The 22,767-nt window shown below is 39.5% G+C and overlaps 1 protein-coding gene and 1 long non-coding RNA gene across 2 annotated transcripts; one reads left to right on the top strand and one right to left on the bottom strand.

The window, feature by feature from the left end:
- Positions 1-3,240: 3,240 nt before the first annotated feature.
- On the top strand, positions 3,241-20,615 carry Dusp19 (dual specificity phosphatase 19). The gene is made up of 4 exons (XM_042688304.1): positions 3,241-3,550; positions 8,231-8,277; positions 14,686-14,838; positions 20,332-20,615. The coding sequence occupies exons 1-4, from the start codon at positions 3,325-3,327 to the stop codon at positions 20,569-20,571; spliced, it is 666 nt and encodes a 221-aa protein (XP_042544238.1). The 5' UTR covers positions 3,241-3,324; the 3' UTR covers positions 20,572-20,615.
- On the bottom strand, positions 20,301-22,088 carry LOC122115009. The gene is made up of 2 exons (XR_006148680.1): positions 22,047-22,088; positions 20,301-20,501 (listed from the first exon to the last, which is right to left on the bottom strand). It is a non-coding gene; the product is annotated as an uncharacterized LOC122115009 (long non-coding RNA).
- Positions 22,089-22,767: the final 679 nt, after the last annotated feature.

The raw sequence follows: 22,767 nt of genomic DNA, 5'->3' as shown, positions 1-22,767 counted from the left end.
AAAATTATATTAAGTGAAGTAAGCCAGGCCCAAAGAAACATAGGTCCCATGGTTTCCCTTATTTGCAATATCTAGTATATGTATGAGTCAAGCGGAAAAGGTCAGATAATGTGATGTTAGGAAAACGAACCCTTAGATATGTATTTTAATATTTTTTTCTTTCATGCATGTGTTTCTAACGCATTTATAAGATTATTTCTTTGTTGCTTTGTATGTCCCTCCCCCACAGTGTAACCCCCGCTTTCACTATATTTGATGTCAGTATAACATGTGGAGGAGATGGGGACAAACAAGTCGTTTAAGGATTCAGGTGGACCTGTTGCAACAATGAGAAGTACAAAATGTCATGTCAAAACCAGCTTTACAATGTCGGTGTGTGGGGGGGGTATGATTGGGTGGGGGGGAGGGGGGAGGCTGGGAAGGGAGGTGAAGGGTAAACAAAGGAGGAGGCTGCAATGCTTGGTAAGAAATGTATGCATTATCCTGCCCATGTAATTGTAACTCCTCTGTACAGTATGTTCTCAAATAAAATAAAAAAAAAAAAAAAAAAAGATATGGAACCAACCCAGATGCCCCTCAGTAGATGAATGGATCAAAAAAATGTGGTATATATACACAATGGAATTCTATGCCTCCATCAGAAAGAATGACATTGCCCCATTTGTTAGGAAATGGAAAGACTTGGAGAAAATTATATTAAGTGAAGTAAGCCAGGCCCAAAGAAACTTAGGTCCCATGGTTTCCCTTATTTGCAATAACTAGTATATGTCTGAGTCAAGCAGAAATTGTCAGATAAATTGATGTTAGGGAAATGAACCCTAAGATATGTATTCAAATGTTTTTTTCTTTCATGCGATTGTTTCTAACATATTTATAAGATTATTTTTGGGGGGCTGGGAAGGTGGCTCAGTGTGAAAGGTTAAAGTTTGAGGCAGTGACCACCATGTGTTGCTTGTTTCTGTCTAGCAAAGCAACACGTGGTGATAATCAAAACACTTGGTTGATTGTGTGCCTTTATAAGACCTGCAAATCCTTAGCTCGGGGCTCTCCTCCTGGGCTCTGCTGTGTCAGAGTGTAGGAAGAGGCCAGAGCTGCAACCTGTCTAAATAAAACAGCTGTAGAGTCTGACTCTCGGTGGTCTTCTTGTGGGGGGTCCTGAGACCTTGGCATTACAAGTGGTAGAGCGCTTGCCTTGCATGCCTGAGACCCTGGGTTCGATTCCTCAGCACCACATAAGCAAAAAGAAAAAGCTGGAAGTGGCGCCGTGGATCAAGTGGTAGAGCGCTAGCCTTGAGCTGAAGAGCTGAGGGACAATGCCCAGGCCCAGAGTTCAGGCCCCACTACTGGACCCCCCCTCCCCCCGAAAAAAAGATTATTTCTTTGTTGCTTTGTATGTCCCTCCCCCACGGTATAATTCCTGCTTTCACTGTATTTGAGGTAGGTATAATTTGTGGAGGGGAAGGGAAAAAACAAATCGTTTAAATAGGGATACAGGTGGAACCATTGCAACAATGAGATGTACAAGTCAGTTATGTGGAAAAATGAACTTTACAACTTTGGGGGGGAGGAGGAATTGGGTGGGGGGGCAGGGGAGGCTGAGAAGGGGAAACAAAGAAGGAGGCTAAAATGCTAGATAAGAAATGTACTCATTATCTTGCCCATGTAATTGTAACCCCTCTGTATTTTCACAATTAAAAAAAATTGAGAAGGAAGAGGAAGAGAGTAATAGAGGAGAAGAGTGTGATTAGGGAAATATGTGGAAATGTCACATGAAACTTCCCTTGTACAACTAATGTAATAAGAGGGCTGGAAATGTGGCTCAGTGTAGAGTGCTTGCCTAGAGTGCATGAAGCCCTGGGTTCGATTCCTAAGTATCACATAAAAAAGTACCAGAAAAAGCCAGAAGTGGCGCTGTGGCTAAAATGGTAGAGTGCTAGTCTTGTGCAAAAAGAAGCCAGGGACAGCGCTGAGGCCCTGATTTCACAAGCCCCAGGACTGGCAAAACAACAACAATAACAACAAAAATTAATATACTAAGAGTTTTTGTTAACTGCAATTTTTCCACTTTATGCATGTTTGCTTAAATTGTGATTTATTTTAACAAAGGTTAGGACAATTCCTGTTGAAGAAATATGTCTTTTGCAAAGAAAATTCTTTTTTTTTTGTAATTAGAATCTGAATTCTATTATATTTATGCTTTGGAAATTTGGCTGTTTGCACACTTAACTTTTCCCCACTCTGTATAGAAAGACTTGCAGTGATATATATATATATATATATATATATATATATGACACTTCCTTAATAATAATTTATTTCATTAGCTCTACAGTAGTACTTCAGCAGGTAAAAACTCAGAAAATACAAAAACAAAATTAAGACTTGATAATAATCTATCTATATCTATGTATACAAGCATACTTTTTTTTTGTCGGTCATGGGGCTTGAACTCTGTTCCTCAGTTCATCAGCTCAAGGCCAGTGCTCTATCGCTGAGCCACAGCAACATTTCCGGTTTCCTGGTGGCTTATTGGTTAAGAGTCTCACAGACTTTTATGCCAGGCTGGCTATGAACCTGGATCTTCAGATTTCAGACTCCTGAGTAGCTAGGGTTACAGGCGTGAGTCACTGGCACCCGGCGGCATACATGATTTTTAAAGTTAGTGTGTCTTCTTCAGGCTTTATTTAAATTGCTGCCTCACAAAAGTTCTGTTAGTTTGACCTAGTAAGCGTTGCTCTTGGTGGTAACAGTAGAGAGAAAGCCAAACGTTTCCCAAGGTAGACCTAGGGCAGGCCGGCAGGAAGGCAGGACTGGTAGGGAGGCCTCTGGTGCCACTGGCCTCATTCGATCAGGATAACATGGAATCAGGAAGGATAACCAATTATCATTAGCGGTCACTACCATAAAGTGACACCAGTCGAACTTTCCAGAAAACCACTGCCTTTATAAACCTTGGAAAGATCAATCCTCTCGCCAAATTAAATCTTGCATTTTACCATCCTGTCTGTCTGTATAATTAAGGTAGATTGAAACCAGAACATCACTAAACCATGCAGATTACTGCTGGGCTGGTGTGTAAATGTGTGTGTGTGTGTGTGTGTGTGTGTAAACAGGTTTTACGTCAGAAGGAAGAAGAAGCATCACCCAATCGGCGCTGGCTTCTCAGTGACCAATCAAAGCTCGCCTTACACAGTCATACTGTGAAAGACCGAGTTAGGCGTCTGGCTCCCGGCGCAGCGCGGCTGCTGCGGTCACCTGCCGGGTTGTGCGTCCCCGCGGCCGGGCTAATTGCTGGCGCTCGCTGTGCTCGCCACCGCTCATGTGATGCACTCTCTTAACCAGGAAATTAAAGCGTTCTCCCGGAATAACCTCAGGAAGCAATGCACCAGGGTGACGACGCTAACTGGAAAGAAAATTATAGAAACGTGGAAAGATGCTCGAATGCAGGTGGTGGAGGAAGTGGAGCCGAGCGGAGGGGGTGGTTGTGGTTACGTGCAGGACCACAGCTTGGACCTGCAGGTTGGCGTTGTTAAGCCTTGGTTGCTTCTAGGTGAGTATGCCAACTTGCAACGGTGGTTGAGCTTTTAGCTGGATGGCTGTCTCTCCCCCCTCCGCACACCTCCCCGAAGCGTAACTGCCTGAACCACCAGCCGTCCTGCCGAGAAGCTGAAAGGTTTCCTTTTTTGTATGTGAAACCTACACTAACCAGCTGGAAACTCTCAGTGTACCTCTTAAGATAGGCCTGGAGCCTAAATAGCACTTTGGCCTTGAATTTTTCGAATAACTTTCCCCCTACTTTTCTAATGCTGATCTTCTGTTTCGTTGCATTAAGAAAAGCTACAGGCTTTTAAAAATTAAAAACTGGTTTTCTCAGGCAAGACAAGTGAAAGTGTTACAAGTGATACACACCGATCTAGTGTGTGCCTGCTTGGCTGTTTATTACAAACCACGTGCAGCGCATGCCTCCTATGGTCACGTCTCTGGGTGAGAGTTTCTGGAGTTTTAAGGAGATTTTTCTTTTCCTTTCTGGTGGCGTTTTAGGCTTCTATTTTGTAGTTGTGTGTCTGATCGTCTTATCGCGGGTGTGCTTGCGTGTGTGTGTGTGTGTGTGTGTGTGTGTGTGTGTGTGTGTGTGTGTACTGGGGCTTGGGCTCAGGACCTGGGCCCTGTTCCTTAGCTTTTTTCGCTCAAGGCTAGTGCTCTTTCACTTGAACCACAGCTTCATATCCTGCTTTTTGGTGGTTAATTGGAGATAAGAGTCTCATGAACTTTCTGCCTGGGCTGACTTAGAACCAAGATCCTTAGGCCTCAGCCTCCTAAGTAGCTAGAATTAAAGACGTGAGCCACCAGCTCCTTGCTTCCCCTTTAAAATCTTAACATCTTGACTGGGCGCTGGTGACTCACGCCTGTAATCCTAGCTACTCAGGAGGCTGAGATATGAGGATCGAGGTTCAAAACCAGCCCCGGGCAGGAAAGTCTGTGAGACTCTTTATTTCCAATAAACTACTAGAAAACCGGAAATGGTGCTGTGGCTCAAGTGGTAGAGTACTTGTCTTGAGCTGAAGAATGCAGGGACAGCGCTCAAACCCAGAGTTCAAGCCCCACGACCGACTCCCCCCCCCTCCCCAAAAAAAATCTTAACACATAGCTGCAACATACAGCGTCCATATACAATTGCAAATGAGTTTATGTGTGTATCTGGAGCTTAGAATTGACTTGAACTGAATATTTCTAAGTATTATATGTTAACAAGCTGATTTTCTGAGGTCTGTTTTTATTCACCTTTCACTTATTTCCCTATACTGTTAATAGTTATTTAATTTCACATTGTTCAGAAAAGCAGAAAATACATGTTATATTTTTCTTGACTCAAGAATATTAATTTGTGTCTACATAATCATATTTTGAAAGTCACTTTGAAAATGTGGTCGCCAGCTCTAATGTATCACCTTTTCTGTTTGGGATTTGTGTCTGTGTGTGTGTTTAGTAAAAATTATCAAAGCATCTGCTGTTGATAAATGTTTATCATAATGAAAGTGTTGGGTTAAAAAAAGAAAAATGGGGGGCTGGGAAGGTGGCTCAGTGGTAGAGCGCTTGCCTTGCATGCCTGAGGCCCTGGGTTCGATTCCTCAGCACCACATAAGCAAAAAGAAAAAAGCCGGAAGTGGCGCTGTGGCTCAAGTGGTAGAGCGCTAGCCTTGAGCTGAAGAGCTGAGGGACAGCGCCCAGGCCCAGAGTTCAGGCCCCATGACCGGACCCCCCCCCCCCCAAAAAAAAAAATTATTCATTTAAGCCATGACTTTGGTTTTTGCTGCTTAAGGAAAGGGAAGAGATCAATCACTTAAGAGATGATGTGCATGTTAAACTACTGAATTTAATTTATTTGAACCTATTTTCCCCTGGAGATGGTTACAATTTCCTATAGTAGAAAATTGAGATTGAAGAATGTATTTATCATTTAAAATTTACAAAAATCACAGAAAACAGTATCACAAACAATTATGTATGCATGATCCAACTTTTAAAAATGGAGTATTTTAATAGGCCCACTTTTAAGTCAAGCTGAATTTAGGCTTAGTTAGCAACCTGCAAACATGGTGTTATTAAGATAATATTGGCTAAACTGCCCTTCCTGGCCTTTAGCTACAAAATCATGAAATAAAAACTAATGGCTGGGGGCTGGGAATGTAGCTTAGTAGAAGAGTGCTTACCTAGCATTCATGAAGCCATGGGTTTGATTCTTCAGTATCACATACACAGAAAAAGCCAGAAATGATGCTGTGGCTCAGTGGTAGAGTGCTAGCCTTGAGCAAAAGAAGCTCAAGGAAAGTGCCCAGGCACTGAATTCAAGCCCCGGGACTGGCAAAACAAAACAAAAAACAAACAAAAAACCCAAAACTGAAAACTAATGGGTGATGTGGCTTACACCTGTAATCTTAGCTATTGAGAAGGCTGAGACCTGAGGACTATAATTTGACTCTAGCCTGGGTAGAAAGTAATAAGTAAATAAAGCTGGCTCATTTTCTTAGATAAGAAAATGAGAAAAACATTAGGTGAGAAAAACATTATGAGACTGTCACCTAAATCAGGAAAGTAGAATGTTTAAAATCTTGAAATATATTGTCCTATTTTTTGAGTTGTGAACCTTGTGTTATTTAAGCTATTCTCTGAGGTGAGAATATGCTTATTAACTAGAGTTAGTTTTCAAGTGTAGGAGATCTGGAAAGGCAACTTCTACAGAAAAACACTGTAAAAATGGTACATGCAGCGTGGGTGGAATCATCCTGCAGATCTCAAAGCTACTGAGTGTTCCCAAACCAGTTGGTGCTGTCAGATTGTGGGTGTCTGACTTTCTCATTACTCTCTTTTCAGTTATAAAATAAAGAAGTGTCCATTATTAAAAATACAAATGAGAGCCAGGCACCCATGGTTCATGCCATAATCCTACCTACTCAGAGGTTGAGAGTTCAAAGCTATCCAGTTCAAAGCCATCCCAGTTCAAAGCTATCCAGGCAGGAATGTCTGTGATCCTTTTTTTTTCCCGCCAATCCTGGGTCTTGTGAACTCAGGGCCTGGGCACTGTCCCTGAGCTTCTTTTGCACAAAGCTAGTACTCTACTACTTGAGCCACAGCCCACTTGTGGCTTTTTCTGTATATGTGGTACTGAGAAATCAAACCCAGGGCTTCATGAATGCTAGGCAAGCATTTTACCACTAAATCACATTCCTGTGATACTTTTATCTAATTAATCGTGAGGGGGAAAAAAGCCCAGTAGTGGAGTTGTGGCTCCAGGGGCAGAGCATTAGACTTGAGCAAACAAACAAATAGTGCCCCAGCCCTAAGTTCAAGGCTATAGACAGACATAGAAACAACAGCAGCAACCAGAAAAAAGTAAATTTAAGAAGAAAAAAATTACCTGAGACTCTACATCTTGTGTTCTGTATTCTTCCTGGCCATTCTTGAGGATATACATATTTTGGGCTTTTATAAAAATATATAATATTTTATAACTGACTTATGACTTAAAATATTAAGAACAAATATCTATACCATAAATATTTTTCTTATTTTTAATGGTTCTGAAGGCTATATATATTTCAGTATGTAATTTTACTGCTTTAAAAAATAACCTTTATTTAACATGTGAATTACAGAAAAAATATATAAGCAAAAAGCAAAGGATTAAGCAGTTCAGTTGGACATGACTGTCTAGATCCTCCAGGTACACATACCAATATGTACTGCTTTTTATTTAACTCAGCTTCTACAGTAGGATGTGTGTGTGTGTGTGTGTGTGTGTGTGTGTGTGTGTGTGTGTGTGTGTGTGTGTGTGTGTGTGTGTGTGTGTGTGTGTGTGTGTGTGTGTGTGTGTGTGTGTGTGTGTGTGTGTGTGTGTGTGTGTGTGTGTGTGTGTGTGTGTGTGTGTACCAATGCTGGGAATTGAACTCAGAGCCTGGGTGCTGTCCCTGAGCATCTTTTGCTCAAGGCTAGTACTCTACCACTTGAGCAACAGCTCCACTTCTGGCTTATTTGGTTGTTTAATTCAGAAAAGAGTCTCATAGACTTTCCTGCCTTGGCTGCCTTCAAATCACAGTCCTCAGATCTCAGTCTCCTGAGTAGCTAGAATTAAAGGTATGACCCACTGCCACCCAGCTATATTAGGGTTTTTAATTCCTTTTTGTTTTGTTTTATTTCTGTTTGTTGTGATTCAAACAATAGTATGATGAAATCCCTATAGGTAATTATTACAACATCTGTAAGTTTTAAGATACATTCTTTTTTTTTTTTTTTGGTCGGTCGTGGGGCTTGAACTCTGGGCCTGGGTGCTGTCCCTCACCTCTTCAGCTCAAGGCAAGCGCTCTACCAACTTGAGCTACAGTGCCAGTTCCGGTTTTCTGGTGGTTTATTGGAGATAGGAGTCTCACGGTCTCTCCTGCCCGGGCTGGCTTTGAACCGCGATCCTCAGATCTCAGCCTTCTGAGTAGCTAGGATTACAGGCGTGAGCCACCAGCGCCTGGCTTAAGATACATTCTTAGATGTGGAAAATCTAAATCTGAAGAATATTACTAATACTTTATGAAGAATACTGCCAATCATTACAATGAAATCTTCACAAGTTGTTGGATACACATACACACACATATTCAACAGAATTGTTGAATACATTAAATAAAAAGTGAGGTAATGAGATTTATTGATTTGATTTATTGATATGATTTATTTCTTTTAGGGTCACAAGATGCTGCTCATGATCTGGATATACTGAGAAAGTACAAGGTAAAAATGCTTTAAGTCTGGCCCTACCTTTAAGGAATATTTTAATTTTTATATTTAGGGAAGTTCCTTTGTATATATAATTAATTTATTTAAAAAAGTGAGCCGGGCACCGGTGGCTCACACCTGTAATCCTAGTTTCTCAGAGGCTGAGATCTGAGAATCGAGGTTTGAAGCCAGCCTGGGCAGAAAAGTCCCCTTGAGACTCTTTTCTCCAATTAACCACTCAAAAACTGGAAGTGATGCTGTGGCTCAACTGGTAGAACACTAGCCTTAAGCAAGCACAAAAAGGCTCAGAGACAGTACCCAGGCCTTGAGTTCAAGCCTCACAACCGACACACACACACACACACACAAAGAGAGGAAAATAAAAAAAAAGCCATGGTCCATCTTTTAACAACTTTGTCTGTTACTCTTTTGACTATTAAAAAGTAATTATATCTAATAAACATATGTGGATCTACATTCTTCCCAATCTATTTGTGTAATCTCATAAATTTACTTGGAAGTGCATTTTTTTTTACTTCACTTAAGTAATTCTTCTATGTAAGAGAGACTTTCTCTCATCTCTGCTTGCTAAAGATGTATCATGCCTTGAGTACCAATTCATATACCATTTCTTTTCTGATACTATTTCCTCCCATCCTTCTGCACACAGCTGATATGACTTATTCCTTATTTTCAGTATTTACACAAAAAGAATTTTTTGCTATCATTGTGTCAAGAAATATGTCAGGTTATGGAATTGCTATGGCTTGAATAGCATAAGAGATTCTTTTTTTTTTTTTTTTGGTCGGTCGTGGGGCTTGAACTCTGGGCCTGGGCGCTGTCCCTCAGCTCTTTAGCTCAAGGCGAGTGCTCTACCACTTGAGCTACAGCGCCACTTCCGGTTTTCTGGTGGTTTATTGGAGATAGGAGTCTCACGGTCTCTCCAGCCCGGGCTGGCTTTGAACCTCGATCCTTAGATCTCAGCCTCCTGAGTAGCTAGGATTACAAGCGTGAGCCTCCAGCGCCCGGCGCATAAGAGATTCTTGTGCTCATAAAGTTTAGCTTCAAATTCAGATTTCTCCTGCCTTAGCCTCCTGTGCGCTAGAATAATAGATGTAGGCCACCACTTGGCTGGTGTTGCTCATTTTTAATTTCAGATGCTGTAGACCATCAAAGTAGAGTTTAATGGACTGTACTTGCATATAGAGTAGAGACAGTGCAGGAAGAAGATATTTGTAGTAGTAAATTATAAACAGCAATTGAAATCATTTGGCCAGTGAAATCACTTTCAGAACTGTTTAATGCAAATAGAGAAGGCCTTTGTGGAAGACTGTTAGAACTGCTAAGTGGTGTGATACTGATCTGTAAGGTATGATCAAGGAAGAAGAATCTAAAGGGTAAAAGAAGTTATGAAAGGTAATAGAAATGTCAAAACAGATCATGGATGCCAAAAGAGAAAATTTTAAGGAAAAGAGTTGTCAGTGTCACATGCTGGAAAGTTTAAGTATAAATAGAATTAAGTTATGTTAGATTAAGGTTTCAAAAAATTAAGAACTAGAGAGGTAACCTTTTGGCTGTCTGAATAGCACCATGATGATTGGCAAGAATATTTTACCAAAGTTGACAAAAAGGGAGCTATGAGGAAAGTAGATGATCTGTTGTCTAAGAAAGGTTAGTATGATATGAAAACAACAGCATGTTCAATAAAAGGAATCAAGAAACCAGAATTGAATCTGATGCTTCAGGGGTTGACTAAGGTGCAGAATAGAATTTTATGTAGAAATTCAAGCTAATTCCTGAGCACGGCCAGGAAAAAAACCTGACTGACTAATGTTCATGGAATAGACCATAACATGACCATGTGTACCATGATCAAAAAATATATGGCAGACTATGATTTAGGCTGAAAAAGAATGAGCTGATTAGACATGAATCACCAATCCAAGGAACTATTTAAAATTTAGATCTTTCATCATGTCAAATAAAAGAGTCTTGCTTGTGAAGGAAAAAAAAAACCCGAGAGCAGCTGTAATTGTGGAATATGGGAGCATTTTGAGCATATTTTAAGGCTCATGTACAGGAAAGAATGGAACATAAAAAAGCAAGAATTAAGCTGGGAGCTGGTGGTTCACTCCTATAATCCTAGTTACTCAGGAGGCTGAGATCTGAGGATCTCTGTTCAAAGCCAGCCTGGGCAGGAAAGTTCATGAGACTCTTTAATTAACCACCAGAAACCCGGAAGTGCTGCTGTAGCACTAGTGGTAAAGCACTCACCTTGAGCTGAAGAGCTTGGGGACAGTGCCCAGCACCCCAGTTCAAGTCCCATGACCGACCAAAAAAAAAAAAAAGCAAGAATTATAAATAGAGCGAGATGCCAAGAAAGTAGGACTCAGTGTTATGCAGGCATAAGTACTAGAATGAGCCTTTAAAAGGCTGCAGGAGCAGATGATTTCTTGTAATAAGAAGACAAAAAGAAGGAGTGTAGGTGTAGGTAAGTGTAGATTTGATGGAGAGAGGTACAGATTCTTATGTGATGGCTTCTCTTTTTACTATAAAGAAGTCAATTATGAAGAGATGGTAGAGTTGAAAGATTTTAGAAGACTGGGAAAGTTAGAAGGAACTGGCACAGAATGAAGGACAGAGCCCGCTAGGAAGATAGAGTTGCTAAACCCTGATGCAAGTCCAGAGGGATTTCTCTAATAATTTTTGGTAAGCATGAAATGCAGAATTGTATTGCTTTTCTCCAGCAATGCTTTGTAGTCTGGGAATACAATGAAATTTTGCTAGACAGGTGTAGGGGAAGTGGACTTTGGACTGAAAGAAAAAAGAACTTTAGTTTGTATTGAAGGTAAAATTTTATATAATAAAGACAATTATTTTTCTAAGGAAAATAAATAGCCTATAACCAATGAATTTACTAGCCTGATATATGTAATATATATACATATATGTGTACTTAATTTGTACTAGTCTGATATTTTTACTTGTCAGTTTACTGATTTGTGTTTAAACTGATTTTGCTACCAACAATTACCATCTGGCAATGAGAAATAATGGCCTAAATTAAATAAAGAATAGGAGGGTCACTGATTGCATTTTTTCTATTGATACTGTGATTTGAATTCTGGGCCTCAAGCTCTTCCTTGTTATTTTAGTTCAAGGCTGACAACCACTTGAGCCTCTCTTCTACTTCTGGTTTTTTGGTAGTTAGTTGGAGACAAGAGTCTCATGGGCCTACTTGACAAGGCTGGCTTTGAACCTCCATCTTCAGACCTCAGCCTCCTGAACAGCTAGGATAATGGGCATAAGCCATTAACAACCTGCTTACAGTGGATTTCTTAAGAGGGTTCTCAAATACCAATATTTTAAGAAAGGTAAAATAAATTTCAAAGTCTTGCTTCTACTAACAAATTAGTATTCCATAGGGTAAAATAACAAATAGAATTTTTGTATTATCAAGAGGTTTATTTTTGTTTTGGTTTTTTAATTATCTCACCCTGCAAGGCATTGGTGACTTACTTCTGTAATCCTAGGTTCTTAGGAGACTGAGAGCTAGAGATTTGGTTCCAAGCTAGTCCAGGCAGGAAAACCCGAGACTCCTATCTCCAATTAACCACCAGGAAACAGGAAGTGGAGATGTGGATTAAAGTGGTAGAGTTCTAGCCTTAAGCAAAAAAGCTCAGGGACAGTGCCCAGAGTCAAGTTCCACAACCTAAAAAAATAAAAAACAAAAAATGACCTTTTTAATGACCCAGTAGTTCAAACTCTGTTTTACCTAGTGATGTGAAATGAGAATATGCTGTAAGCTCTTGTAATCAAACAACCTTGTTATTCAAAACTTGAGGAAACAAAACTAAACTGAGTTGCTGAGCAGAGGTTTCTAGAATAATTTAAGGATTCTGCAGAAATGCTGGGGCACATTTTAAAGCAATGCTTTAGAATTTTGATTAAGTATTGTAACTAGTAGGACTTCTCTTGTGGTGGTCTATTTCAGGAATTTAATTTTAATGTTTATAAATGGTAATAATAGTTGGATTAGAATGAGGTGCTCCATGAGCACATGGTGTCCACCTAATAAAGCACTTTGGAAAATAGAATACTAAATGTAACATAAAATGTTCCACTTTAAAAGTTCAATATTATACAAAATAGCAAATTATTGAAAATACTCACCTGCCCTTCCATAAAGAACACACTTAAGAGACAATAGTAAACCCATACTGTGGAATACAGGGGGAGATTTCTGGACCAAAGGGCAGGGTAGTCATGCCAGGGCCTGGGACTAGGGAATAGGAAGGCCATCCAGGAGAGCCCTTCTCTCCCATGTCCCTCACTATTCATCGACTCCATTCATCTCTTTGTGTAGCAGGAATTCTTCACTTTCCCTGAGCACTTAATAGAAAAGGACTGTTTCAGAGTCCAAGTTTTGGATCACAATAGCTATCTTTTAACCTTATTTTAAAATTTCTTTTTTTTTTTTTTTTTGTCAGTCGTGGGGCCTGAACTCTGGGCCTAGGCACTGTTCCTCAGCTCTTCAGCTCAAGGCTGGTGCTCTACCACTTGAGCCACAGTGCCACCTCCAGCTTTTTCTACTTATGTGGTGCTGAAGAATCGAACCCAGGGCTTCATGCATGCAAGGCAAGCACTCTACCACTGAGCCACCTTCCCAGCCCTTATTTTAAAATTTCTAAAGATAATCATCTTAACTTTGACTCTAATTTCTCTCTCTCTCTCTCTTTTTTTGTTGGTTATGGGGCTTGAACTCAGCCTGAGCACTGTCCCTCAGCTCTTCAGCTCAAAGCAAGTGCTCTACCACTTGAGCTACAGCACCACTTCCGGTTTTCTGAGTGTTTATTGGAGATAAGAGTTTCACGGACTTTCCTGAGTAGCTAGGATTACAGGCGTGAGCCACCGGTGCCCAGCTTGGCTCTTCTCTTAAATCTCCCAAGTCTAGTCAGCTATGTAGCAAGGGTGAGAAGTAGATATTTTCAGAGCGTAAGTGTGAGGGTAGTGAAGGGAAGAGAGGCAGGGCTAGATACATATTGAAATATATGAAATACATGAAAATAATGAGAAGTATATGAAAACTGGAGACTAGGTTATACCTCAGACTTATGCTAAGAAACAAATAGAATAAATACATTGAGTAATACTTTTATACCTATATTTATGATTTTCTGAACCATTTAGCTTTTGGCACCCTCTTCTCTCCTTTCTATCCCTTTCCCTCCCTTCTCCCCTTCCCTTCCTTCCTTTTCTCTTCCTTCCTTTCCCCTCCATTCTTCTTTTTTTCCCTCTCTCTCCCTCTTGAACTTTCAGGGCCTCATTAATGCTAGGTAATCACTGACCACTAAGCTATGTACATAGCACTGATTCTTCTTAATGATTTTGTTTGTTTGCTTTTGAGACAGAGTCTTGCTGTGTAGTACACAGTCTAGTATGCCTGGATTCAATTGTCATAACTGTCTCAACTTCCCAAGTACCTGGGGCTATAGGTATCTATCTGTCACCCTGCCAGGTTGCTTAATAGACTTCCCGTAAGTCACCTTTACAAGATAGGAAAGGAGCTCAAAACAGAGATGAAGTAAAATCTTCTTACCCTCTGCCAACCTCCCTGTTCAGCCAGATAAATTTATCAGAATCTTTGGAGCTGTGGCTCTGTGGCATTAATAGTTTCTAAAAGCTCATCAGATGATTCTTTGTTCAGCCACACTCAAGAACCATTTTACTAGTAAAGAATATGAAGGAAAATAGCAGAATAATCATTGAAAGCAGAGTCGTATACCACAGATACAAGTTTTTTTTTTTTTTTGTCGGTCGTGGGGCTTGAACTCTGGGCCTGGACGCTGTCCCTCAGCTCTTCAGCTCAAGGCGAGCACTCTACCACTTGAGCTACAGCACCACTTCTGGTTTTCTGATGGTTTATTGGAGATAGGAGTCTCACGGTCTCTCTTGCCCGGGTTGGCTTTGAACCTCGATCCTTAGATCTCAGCCTCCTGAGTAGCTAGGATTACAGGTGTGAGCCACCAGCGCCCGGCTAGATACAAGTTTTTATATGGATATAATGCATAAGTTTTTATATGGATATTCCCTGATTTATGTAACATGTATGTAAAGTGCTTTCTGCTAGGCTTGCAGTGCTTATAATAGTAACTTCCTGGAGTACCTAGTGAGGGAGACAATGTAAGTGGGAGGAGACTATGTAAGTTAGGGGAGCAAGCATAGGGGCTATGAATGTACAGAGGGAAGACTGTTGGTAGGCGACATTGTAGCCTGAGAAAGCTTCCAGGAGGAAATTTCAATCAAGGGAGTCATGTTGGAAATTTCTTCTTCTTTTTACAGATGCCAATATCACAGCTTCTTTTTATATAACCTAACTTAAGGGACTTTGAAAAAATCATCTTTTTTTTCCTTCTCTTTAAGGTGACTCATATTCTCAATGTTGCATATGGAATTGAAAATGCTTTCCTCAGTGAGTTTACATACAAGAACATTTCTATATTGGATTTGCCTGAGACCAATATCCTGTCTTATTTTCCAGAATGCTTTGAATTTATTGAACAAGCAAAAATGAAGGTAAGCTTCATTTTGATCCACAGTTCTTCAAAGGATTTTCTTTTGAAAGGATTGGTCAGCTAGCAATTTTTATTCTTCGTGATGAATTTAAGAAGAACCATTATGAAAATTTTCCTTCAAAAGTGTTCATTAACTCCATCAGTTCTTTCAGTTCTATAATTGCTCTTTACTTCCTGAGAAATTTACTCTTTTACATTAATTCAGCTTCTATTCTTATGCCTTACTGAAATAGATTAGGAGATAAAATTTCCAACTTGTTGAATTTCCCTATATAAATATGTATTTAGATTTCCTTTGAGGGCATGTAATCATTTTCCCTCTGAATAATTTGTAACATAACTATGGACCAGAGGGTAGAGACTGCTTTTTGTCTTGTCAATACTTTTATGATGATAGGGATTATTTATTAAGGAATTTGAAAATAATTTTTAAATTTGGAAGTCTCTCTGGGGACTAAACATCCATTGCTTTATTTTGATTGTATGAAAATGTTAACCAGAAGCTGTTCATTGGATTTTGTGTTTTAAGAAGACAAACAAAATATTTCAGGCATGGTGTTGAAGCTATGTCAACACTGATGAGGCTTTTAAGCAGGCTGTTATCAATAATTAGGTTTTGAAATGGCATCATATTTACTTAGTAAATCTTACAAAATGTACATAAAATAGGTGGATGAGGGATGTAAAATCAGTAATAAAGAGAAATAATTCCCCTGGAACACCTAGCAAAGACAGGTTTGAATCCAGTTTGAATTCTGATTTCATGGGTTCACTTCAACTTCCTTTCTTGCCTTAGGTGGTAAATATCATCTATATTCATACTAAAATGAGAAGGGATATACATGCTGCAAGTAAAATTGTATCTCAAAAAGAAGAGTGGGAAATTGAATAATTAATAAGTTTTGGAATTTAAAAATATTATAAATACAAAATTTTCCTTAGTTTGGAGCACTAGAGTAGTTCTTAGCTTGGATTTCTTAAAGAGTATCAAGGATTATGAACTGATGTTTAATTCAAAAGATCACCATCCCTAGGCAGTGACAGTAGTTAAGACAGCAAACTATAGTAGGAGTCTCATAGCATTCTGTACGTGACTACATCTACATCTACATTACTATATGTCTATGTGTTCATATGTGTTACTATATGCCTGCATATACATATACATCACTATATGTCTTCAGTGAAATGGAAATGGTGATTTGAAGTTTTGAGGCATCATATTTCATCACAGAAATGAGCAACAGATTAATTTATTCTCTCATCAAATATTTGTGGAATACTTAATACGTGCCAAGAATTTGACTCAAAGATAGATAAGATACACTTTCTGCCCTCATCTCATTTGGAAAGAGTCTTAGTACCAAAGCCAAAGTTAGTGGTACCAGTTTTTTTTTTTTTTTTTTTTTTTTTTGATCGGTCGGTCGTGGGGCTTGAACTCTGGGCTTGGGCGCTGTCCCTGGGCTCTTCAGCTCAAGGCAAGTACTCTACCGCTTGAGCCACAGCGGCATTTCCTGGTACCAGTAAACTCAAAGGTCTTCCAGGCAGAAGACACCAGCAAGCACAAAGGAAAAAGTTGCTTTATAAACGTTTTTTAAATCACAATTTTGAGTTTGAGAAAGGGAATATAATGACAATTATTTTCTGGAAATATTTTCCAGGCTCACATGATACCTAGGAATAATAACATAAAAAGTAGGTAAGTCAAAAGTCATAGAAGCCAGGTATAATGATGAATACCTGCAATCTCTCTCTCTCTCTCTCTCTCTCTCACACACACACACACACACACACACACACACACAAATGTAGAAACCAGTTGTTATACAAAGCAAGTAGCAAAGGAAAAGAAAATAATATTACAAGTTTCTCTGGAATATATGATTAACTTGTTTTGAGCTAATTGAAGTACATTTATAATTTCCAAGTTTCTATAATAAAATTTTTTCCCTTTAAAAAATTGTTATTATGGGTAGATGTTGGTGGCTCACACCTGTAATCCTGGCTACTCAGGAGGCTGAGATCTGAGGATCATGGTTCAAAGCCAGCCTGGGCAGAAAACTCCCTGAGACTCTTATCTCCAATAAACCATCAGAAAACTGGAAGTGGCACTGTGGCTCAAGTGGTAGAGCACTCGCCTTTAGCTGAAGAGCTGAGGGACAGTGCCCGAGCCCAGAGTTCAAGCCCCATGATCAACAACAACAACAAAAAAACCCAAAAAAATTGTTATTATGGGCCAGGTGCTAGTGGCTCACACCTGTAATCCTAGCTACTCAGGAGGCTGAGATCTGAGGATCATGGTTCAAAGCCAGCCTGGGCAGGAAAGTCTGTGAGACTCTTTTCTCCAATTAACTACCAGAAAACTGTAAGTGGTGTTGTGGCTCAACTGGTAGAGTGCTCGCCTTGAGCTGAAGAGCTCAGGGATAATGCACAGGCCCAGAATTTAAGCCCAATGTCTGACATAAATAAATAAATGGTTATTCTGAAGGTGAGATACAGAGGAGTTACAGTTACATAAGCCAGGTAATGAGTATATTTCTTTCTTTCTTTTTTTGGGGGGTCTGGTCGTGGGGCCTGAACTCTGGGTTCCCTCAGCTCTTCAGCTCAAGGCTAGCGCTCTACCACTTGAGCCACAGTGCCACTTGTGGCTTTTTTCTTTTTGCTTATGTGGTGCTGAGGAATTGAACCCAGGGCCTCAGGCATGCAAGGCAAGCGCTCTACCACTGAGCCACCTTCCCAGCCCCATGAGTATATTTCTTTTTGGACAATGTCATCCCTTTCATCACTCTCTTCCAATTTTTTCCTTCTGTCTCCACACACAAGTCGTATAGTTCATTTTCAATATAGTGTCTAGTTAGTTCCACTGCTGCATTTGTTCACCCTTTGTTCCCCCCCCCCCCCCACTCTCCCAAAGACAGAAAAATGAACACATAAAATAAAAGAAAATAAAAACAGCAACAAAGAAAAATCCCTACTGTTTCAATTTCCTGGATATAATAAAGTTCTTAAACCTCATGTTTTTAAAATGAGCTGTTGTTACAAAGTGAGGGAAGTTCCGGATGGATATAGAAACTGCTTCTTTGTTTTCCTTGTGCAGAAAAAGTTTGAAGGTGAATCATAAATATCTATTTGAAATAGTTAAGATTTTCTTTTTTGATATAATTTTCAAATTATTAACTAACTTTGTTGTTAGTCATCTTTGAAAAGAGATACACTTGCCAGTTTGTTACAAGGGATCAAAGAAAAGAATTGTATGAACAGATACATAAATGTGAGAAAAGTGCCTTGCAAACAGAAAATAAGCCAATGAATCATTTCAATGATATTGTGTGGTCTTTTCTTTTCCTCCTCCTCCTCCTCCTCTTCCTTTTCCTCCTCCCCCCCCCCATTCTTTTCCTTTGTTGTTTGCTAAATGGAGTGAGAGAAATGTCTCGTTCTGTGGAGGTGCTCCCAGTTCACCACATTTCATTTAGATCATTAACTTTTCACCAGCCTGAGGCGGGCCAAGCTGTATCAGTGCCATCCCATCAGATCTGTCACACTCATTATTCATGCAATATTGCCCCGTCAGCATTGGCCTGCACTGTGTCCCTTTTCAAGTGGAAAGTATTATTTTCAAGTTACCTGAAACGTTTCTCATTTATTCACCTTGTGCTGGTGTCTGATTACCTTTTCTACTTCATGTTGTCATGAGCTGTTCATGATCTAACCATTTTACTGAGTCATAAACAAATGTTTTTAAGATGCTAGCATCCAGAATAAAGTAATCCAATGTGGGGAAAACATTCCTTGCTGAGTTGTGTATATATGTGTGTGGGTGTGTTGGTGTGGGTATGCCAGTAATAGGGCTTAAACTTGGGGCCTAAGTGCTGTCCCTTTTTCCCTTTTCTTTTTTTTCTCAAGGTCAGCACTACCACTTGAGCCATAGTTCTGCTGTTTTCCTTCCTTCCTTTCTTCCTCCCTCCGTCCCTCCCTCCTTTTTTTCTTTCTTTCTTTCTTTCTTTCTTTTCTTCTTTCTTTCCTGGTTAATCAGAAAGAAGTCTCACATACTTTACTGCCTGGAATGGTGTTGAACTTCAATCCTCAGATCTCAGGTTTCTGAGTGGGCCAAATTGCAGGTGTTAGTCATCAATACCCAGCTCACCAATACCCAGCTCTTTGCTGATTTTTTTTTTGGGGGGGGGGAGTAGGGGGATTGGTCATTGAGCTCTCCAGCTCAATGCGAGTGCTCTACTGCTTGAGTCACAGCGCCACTTCCAGTTTTCTGGTGGCATATTGGAGATAAGAGTCTCACGGATTTGGGCTGGGAAGGTGGCTTAGTGGTAAAGTGCTTGCCTTGCATGCATGAGGCCCTGGGTTCGATTCTTCAGCACCACATAAGCAAAAAGAAAAAAGCCAGAAGTGGCACTGTGGCTCAAGTGGTAGAGTGCTAGCCTTGAGCTGAAGAGCTGAGGGACAGTGCCCCAGCCCAGAGTTCAGGCCCCACGACCGGATCCCCACCCCCCCCAAAAAAAAGTCTCATGGACTTTCCTGCCTGGGCTGGCTTTGAACCACGATCCTCAGTTCTCAGCCTCCTGAGTAGCTAGGATTACAGGTGTGAGCCACCAGTGCCCGGCTTTGCTGATTTTTATACATAGATGTCCAAGCCAGTGGCATTAATTTCCTCATGAGAATATATACTTTGTACTGTTTCTGGCTTTCTGTTTAGTTTGTGATTATGTCTTATGTTTCCATTTGTATATTCCAGGTGGTTTTTCTCTTACTCATATACATGGGCTGTTGATATGCTTAATAGCAACTACAGTTTTTATACTTTTATGTATACTTTACTAGATTACTTTTTTAGTTGTTTCGGTTGTGGGTCTTGAACTCCAGGCCTGGGCGCTGTCCCTCAGCTCTTCAGCTCAAGGCTATCACTCTACCACTTGAGCCACAGTGCCACATTCAGCTTTTTCTGTTTATATGGTACTGAGGAATCAAACCCAGGGCCTCACGCATGCAAGGCAAGCACTCTACCACCTTCCCAGCCCCATTACTTTTGTTTTATTAATTATACTGTTTTACAATTCCAAATACATCATCATAGCCTTTCAATCCTGAGAGGAAGCAGTGTTGGTTCTATTAATTAATTTTTTAAATTCATTAGTTGCAATTAGTTATATTTTGAAAATAAAGTAAGTCTAGACAAAATACAACATATGCTTCATAATTGTAAGTAGGATAAGATTATGCATAATTGATTTAATAATCTTACATTAATATTTCATAACTTTGCTTTTATTTCAGGATGGTGTGGTTCTTGTTCATTGTAATGCAGGAGTTTCCAGGGCTGCCACAATTGTAATAGGCTTTCTGATGCATTCTGAAGAAATCTCCTTTCCTGGTGCATTTTCTTTGGTGAAAAATGCAAGGCCTTCCATCTGTCCAAATTCTGGCTTCATGGATTGATTTAATAATCTTACATTAATATTTCATAACTTTGCTTTTATTTCAGGATGGTGTGGTTCTTGTTCATTGTAATGCAGGAGTTTCCAGGGCTGCCACAATTGTAATAGGCTTTCTGATGCATTCTGAAGAAATCTCCTTTCCTGGTGCATTTTCTTTGGTGAAAAATGCAAGGCCTTCCATCTGTCCAAATTCTGGCTTCATGGAGCAGCTTCGGACCTATCAAGAGGGCAAGTCAAGCAGTTTGTGTGCTGACACACCAGAATTGGGAAAGAGCAATAGCTCATGAGTTTCATTTTAACAGATGATGGACGAATGCAATTTCTGAATTGGTATTGGCAGCCATCTTTCCTCTTTTGGGGAGAGTAAACAAGTAACTTGCTTTTAACAAGTGGAAATGAGGGTCAATTTGTTCTGAATTAATGTCTGAATACATTTGAAAAATTATACTGCTTTCTCTTTGTTACTATAATATTTGTGTGTTTCTTTGATGTTTATAGAAGAAAAAGGCTTACATTTCAAGGCTATATTACAGAAAGAATAAATCAGTTAATGAGAACTTTTATCATTTTCTATCACAGCATCCAACTAAATAAAGCAAAAACCTTAAAGGGCTACTTGACTTCTATTTCTGAAAGAAGTAAATTTTTTGGTAAAGAATTTTAAAGTTAAAATGTGAATACCTTCTTACAGGACACTATATTGAAAATGAACTATACAATATTGGTGTGGGGGGGCGGGAAGAATTGGGGATGTGGGGAGGGAAGTGATGGTAGGGGGAAAATGTACTCATTTCCCAACTCAATGAAATACACTCATTACCCTACTCATGTAACTGTAACCCCTCTGTACAACATTTTTACAATAAAAAATTAATTAAAAAATATGAATACCTTCCAACTCCCAGGAGTGTATTGGAATCTTAAGGTTTATTTAATATGTAGTGGTTACAGTGTTTAGAAAAGTTTTAAATCTTCTTATAAAAACATATGTACATTTCATTTTGATTTTTAAAACTGTTTCATTTATTTTTTATTTTGCAATGTTTATATAGAAGCTCTCTCATGTTACTGTGAACTTATTATTTGTCATATTTCTTTATGTTTTGGGCTTTTGTTCCTTGGGTGCTTAGCATTCTATTGTTGGATTTCATTTTTTTATTTTTTTGGTTTCCATAGGCCTGTGGGAAAATGTTTCATAAGGAAATACCATTTAGACATAATGATAGGAGTAAGTCACTAGATGGAATTCAGTTTTTTAAATTGAGGGCCCTGTGCAAGACAAGGATACAGATACAGTGTGTTTATTGTACTTCCCATGGAGATTAGGCTTACCTAATCATTTATTTTGTGTGTTTGTGTGTGTGTGTGTTTGTGTGTGTGTGTGTGTGTGTGTTTGTGTGTGTGTATGCTACCAGGGACTGAATGAATTCAGTGTCTTACTCTACCTCTTGAGCCATACTTCCAGTCTTTTTTTTTTTCTCTTTCACATAGAATCTCTTCCTTTGCCCAGGCTGCTTTTGAACCACTATCTCCTACCTCTTACTTCTGAGTAGCTGAGTTCACAAGTGTGCACCACTATGCCTGCCCTCATTATTTTTAGGAAACAACATTTTCATTAAGATATTTAATTATATATTATAAGTGAAAAGCATATACATCACATATGAGTCTGTTTTGAGTAAGGTAAAAATATTTCATGCAGTTTTTGTTTTAATCTTTTTATTTTAAAAATAGATTTTCCATCCAGGCACCACTGACTCACCTCTGTAATCCTAGCTCCTTAGGAGTCTTGAAATCTGGACTGTGGTTCAAAGTCATCCTCGGCAGGAAAGTCCATGAGAGTCTTATCTCTAAATAATCAACAAAAAGTTGGAGGTAGAGGTGTGGTGCAAGTGGCAAAGCACTAGCCTTGAGCTAAAAGATAAGGGACAGCTTATAGGCCCTGAGTTCAAGTCCCAGTACTAACACAAAAAGGAATTAAAAATCAATGAATAGATTTTCCTACCAGTTTTTAAAGGAAGAGCACCAGCCTTGAGCAGAAAAACCCAAGCAAAAGTGTGAGTCCCTGAGTTCAAGTAGAAGAACCTGCACACACACACACACACACACACACACACACACACACACACACACACACACATTTTTAAAAAATTTAACTAATTTTATTGTTATTATAAAGGTAATTTACAGAGGAGTTACTGTTCCTAAGCCAGATAATGAGTATATTTGTTTTTGGACAATGTTACCCCTTCCATTGCTGTCTCCGTTTTTCCCTCCTGTCCCTGCCCACAAGTTGTATAGTTCATTTTCAACTGAGTACCACTGCTGCATTTGTTCATTCTTTGTCCCTCATTTCTGTGCCCTCTTCCCCCTCCCCTTACCAAAGACAGATAAATGAAGAAACAAGGCAAAAAGAAAAAGAGAAAAGAAAAACTGTCTCCATTTCCTGGAGTTCATTTCTTTTTTTCTTTTTTCTTTTTGGG

Source organism: Dipodomys spectabilis, unplaced genomic scaffold (assembly GCF_019054845.1).
Source record: "Dipodomys spectabilis isolate Male_0828 unplaced genomic scaffold, ASM1905484v1 ptg000115l, whole genome shotgun sequence".
In the NCBI taxonomy this organism is placed as follows: Eukaryota; Metazoa; Chordata; class Mammalia; order Rodentia; family Heteromyidae; genus Dipodomys; species Dipodomys spectabilis.
This window is presented reverse-complemented; position numbering and strand designations above follow the sequence as displayed.

Coding starts and splice junctions, on each gene's coding strand:
- Dusp19 (XM_042688304.1), top strand. CDS start 3,325: ATGCACTCTCTTAACCAGGAAATTAAAGCGTTCTCCCGGAATAACCTC. Junction 3,551..8,230: donor TAAGCCTTGGTTGCTTCTAG/GTGAGTATGCCA, acceptor TATTTCTTTTAG/GGTCACAAGATGCTGCTCAT. Junction 14,839..20,331: donor TTGAACAAGCAAAAATGAAG/GTAAGCTTCATT, acceptor CTTTTATTTCAG/GATGGTGTGGTTCTTGTTCA.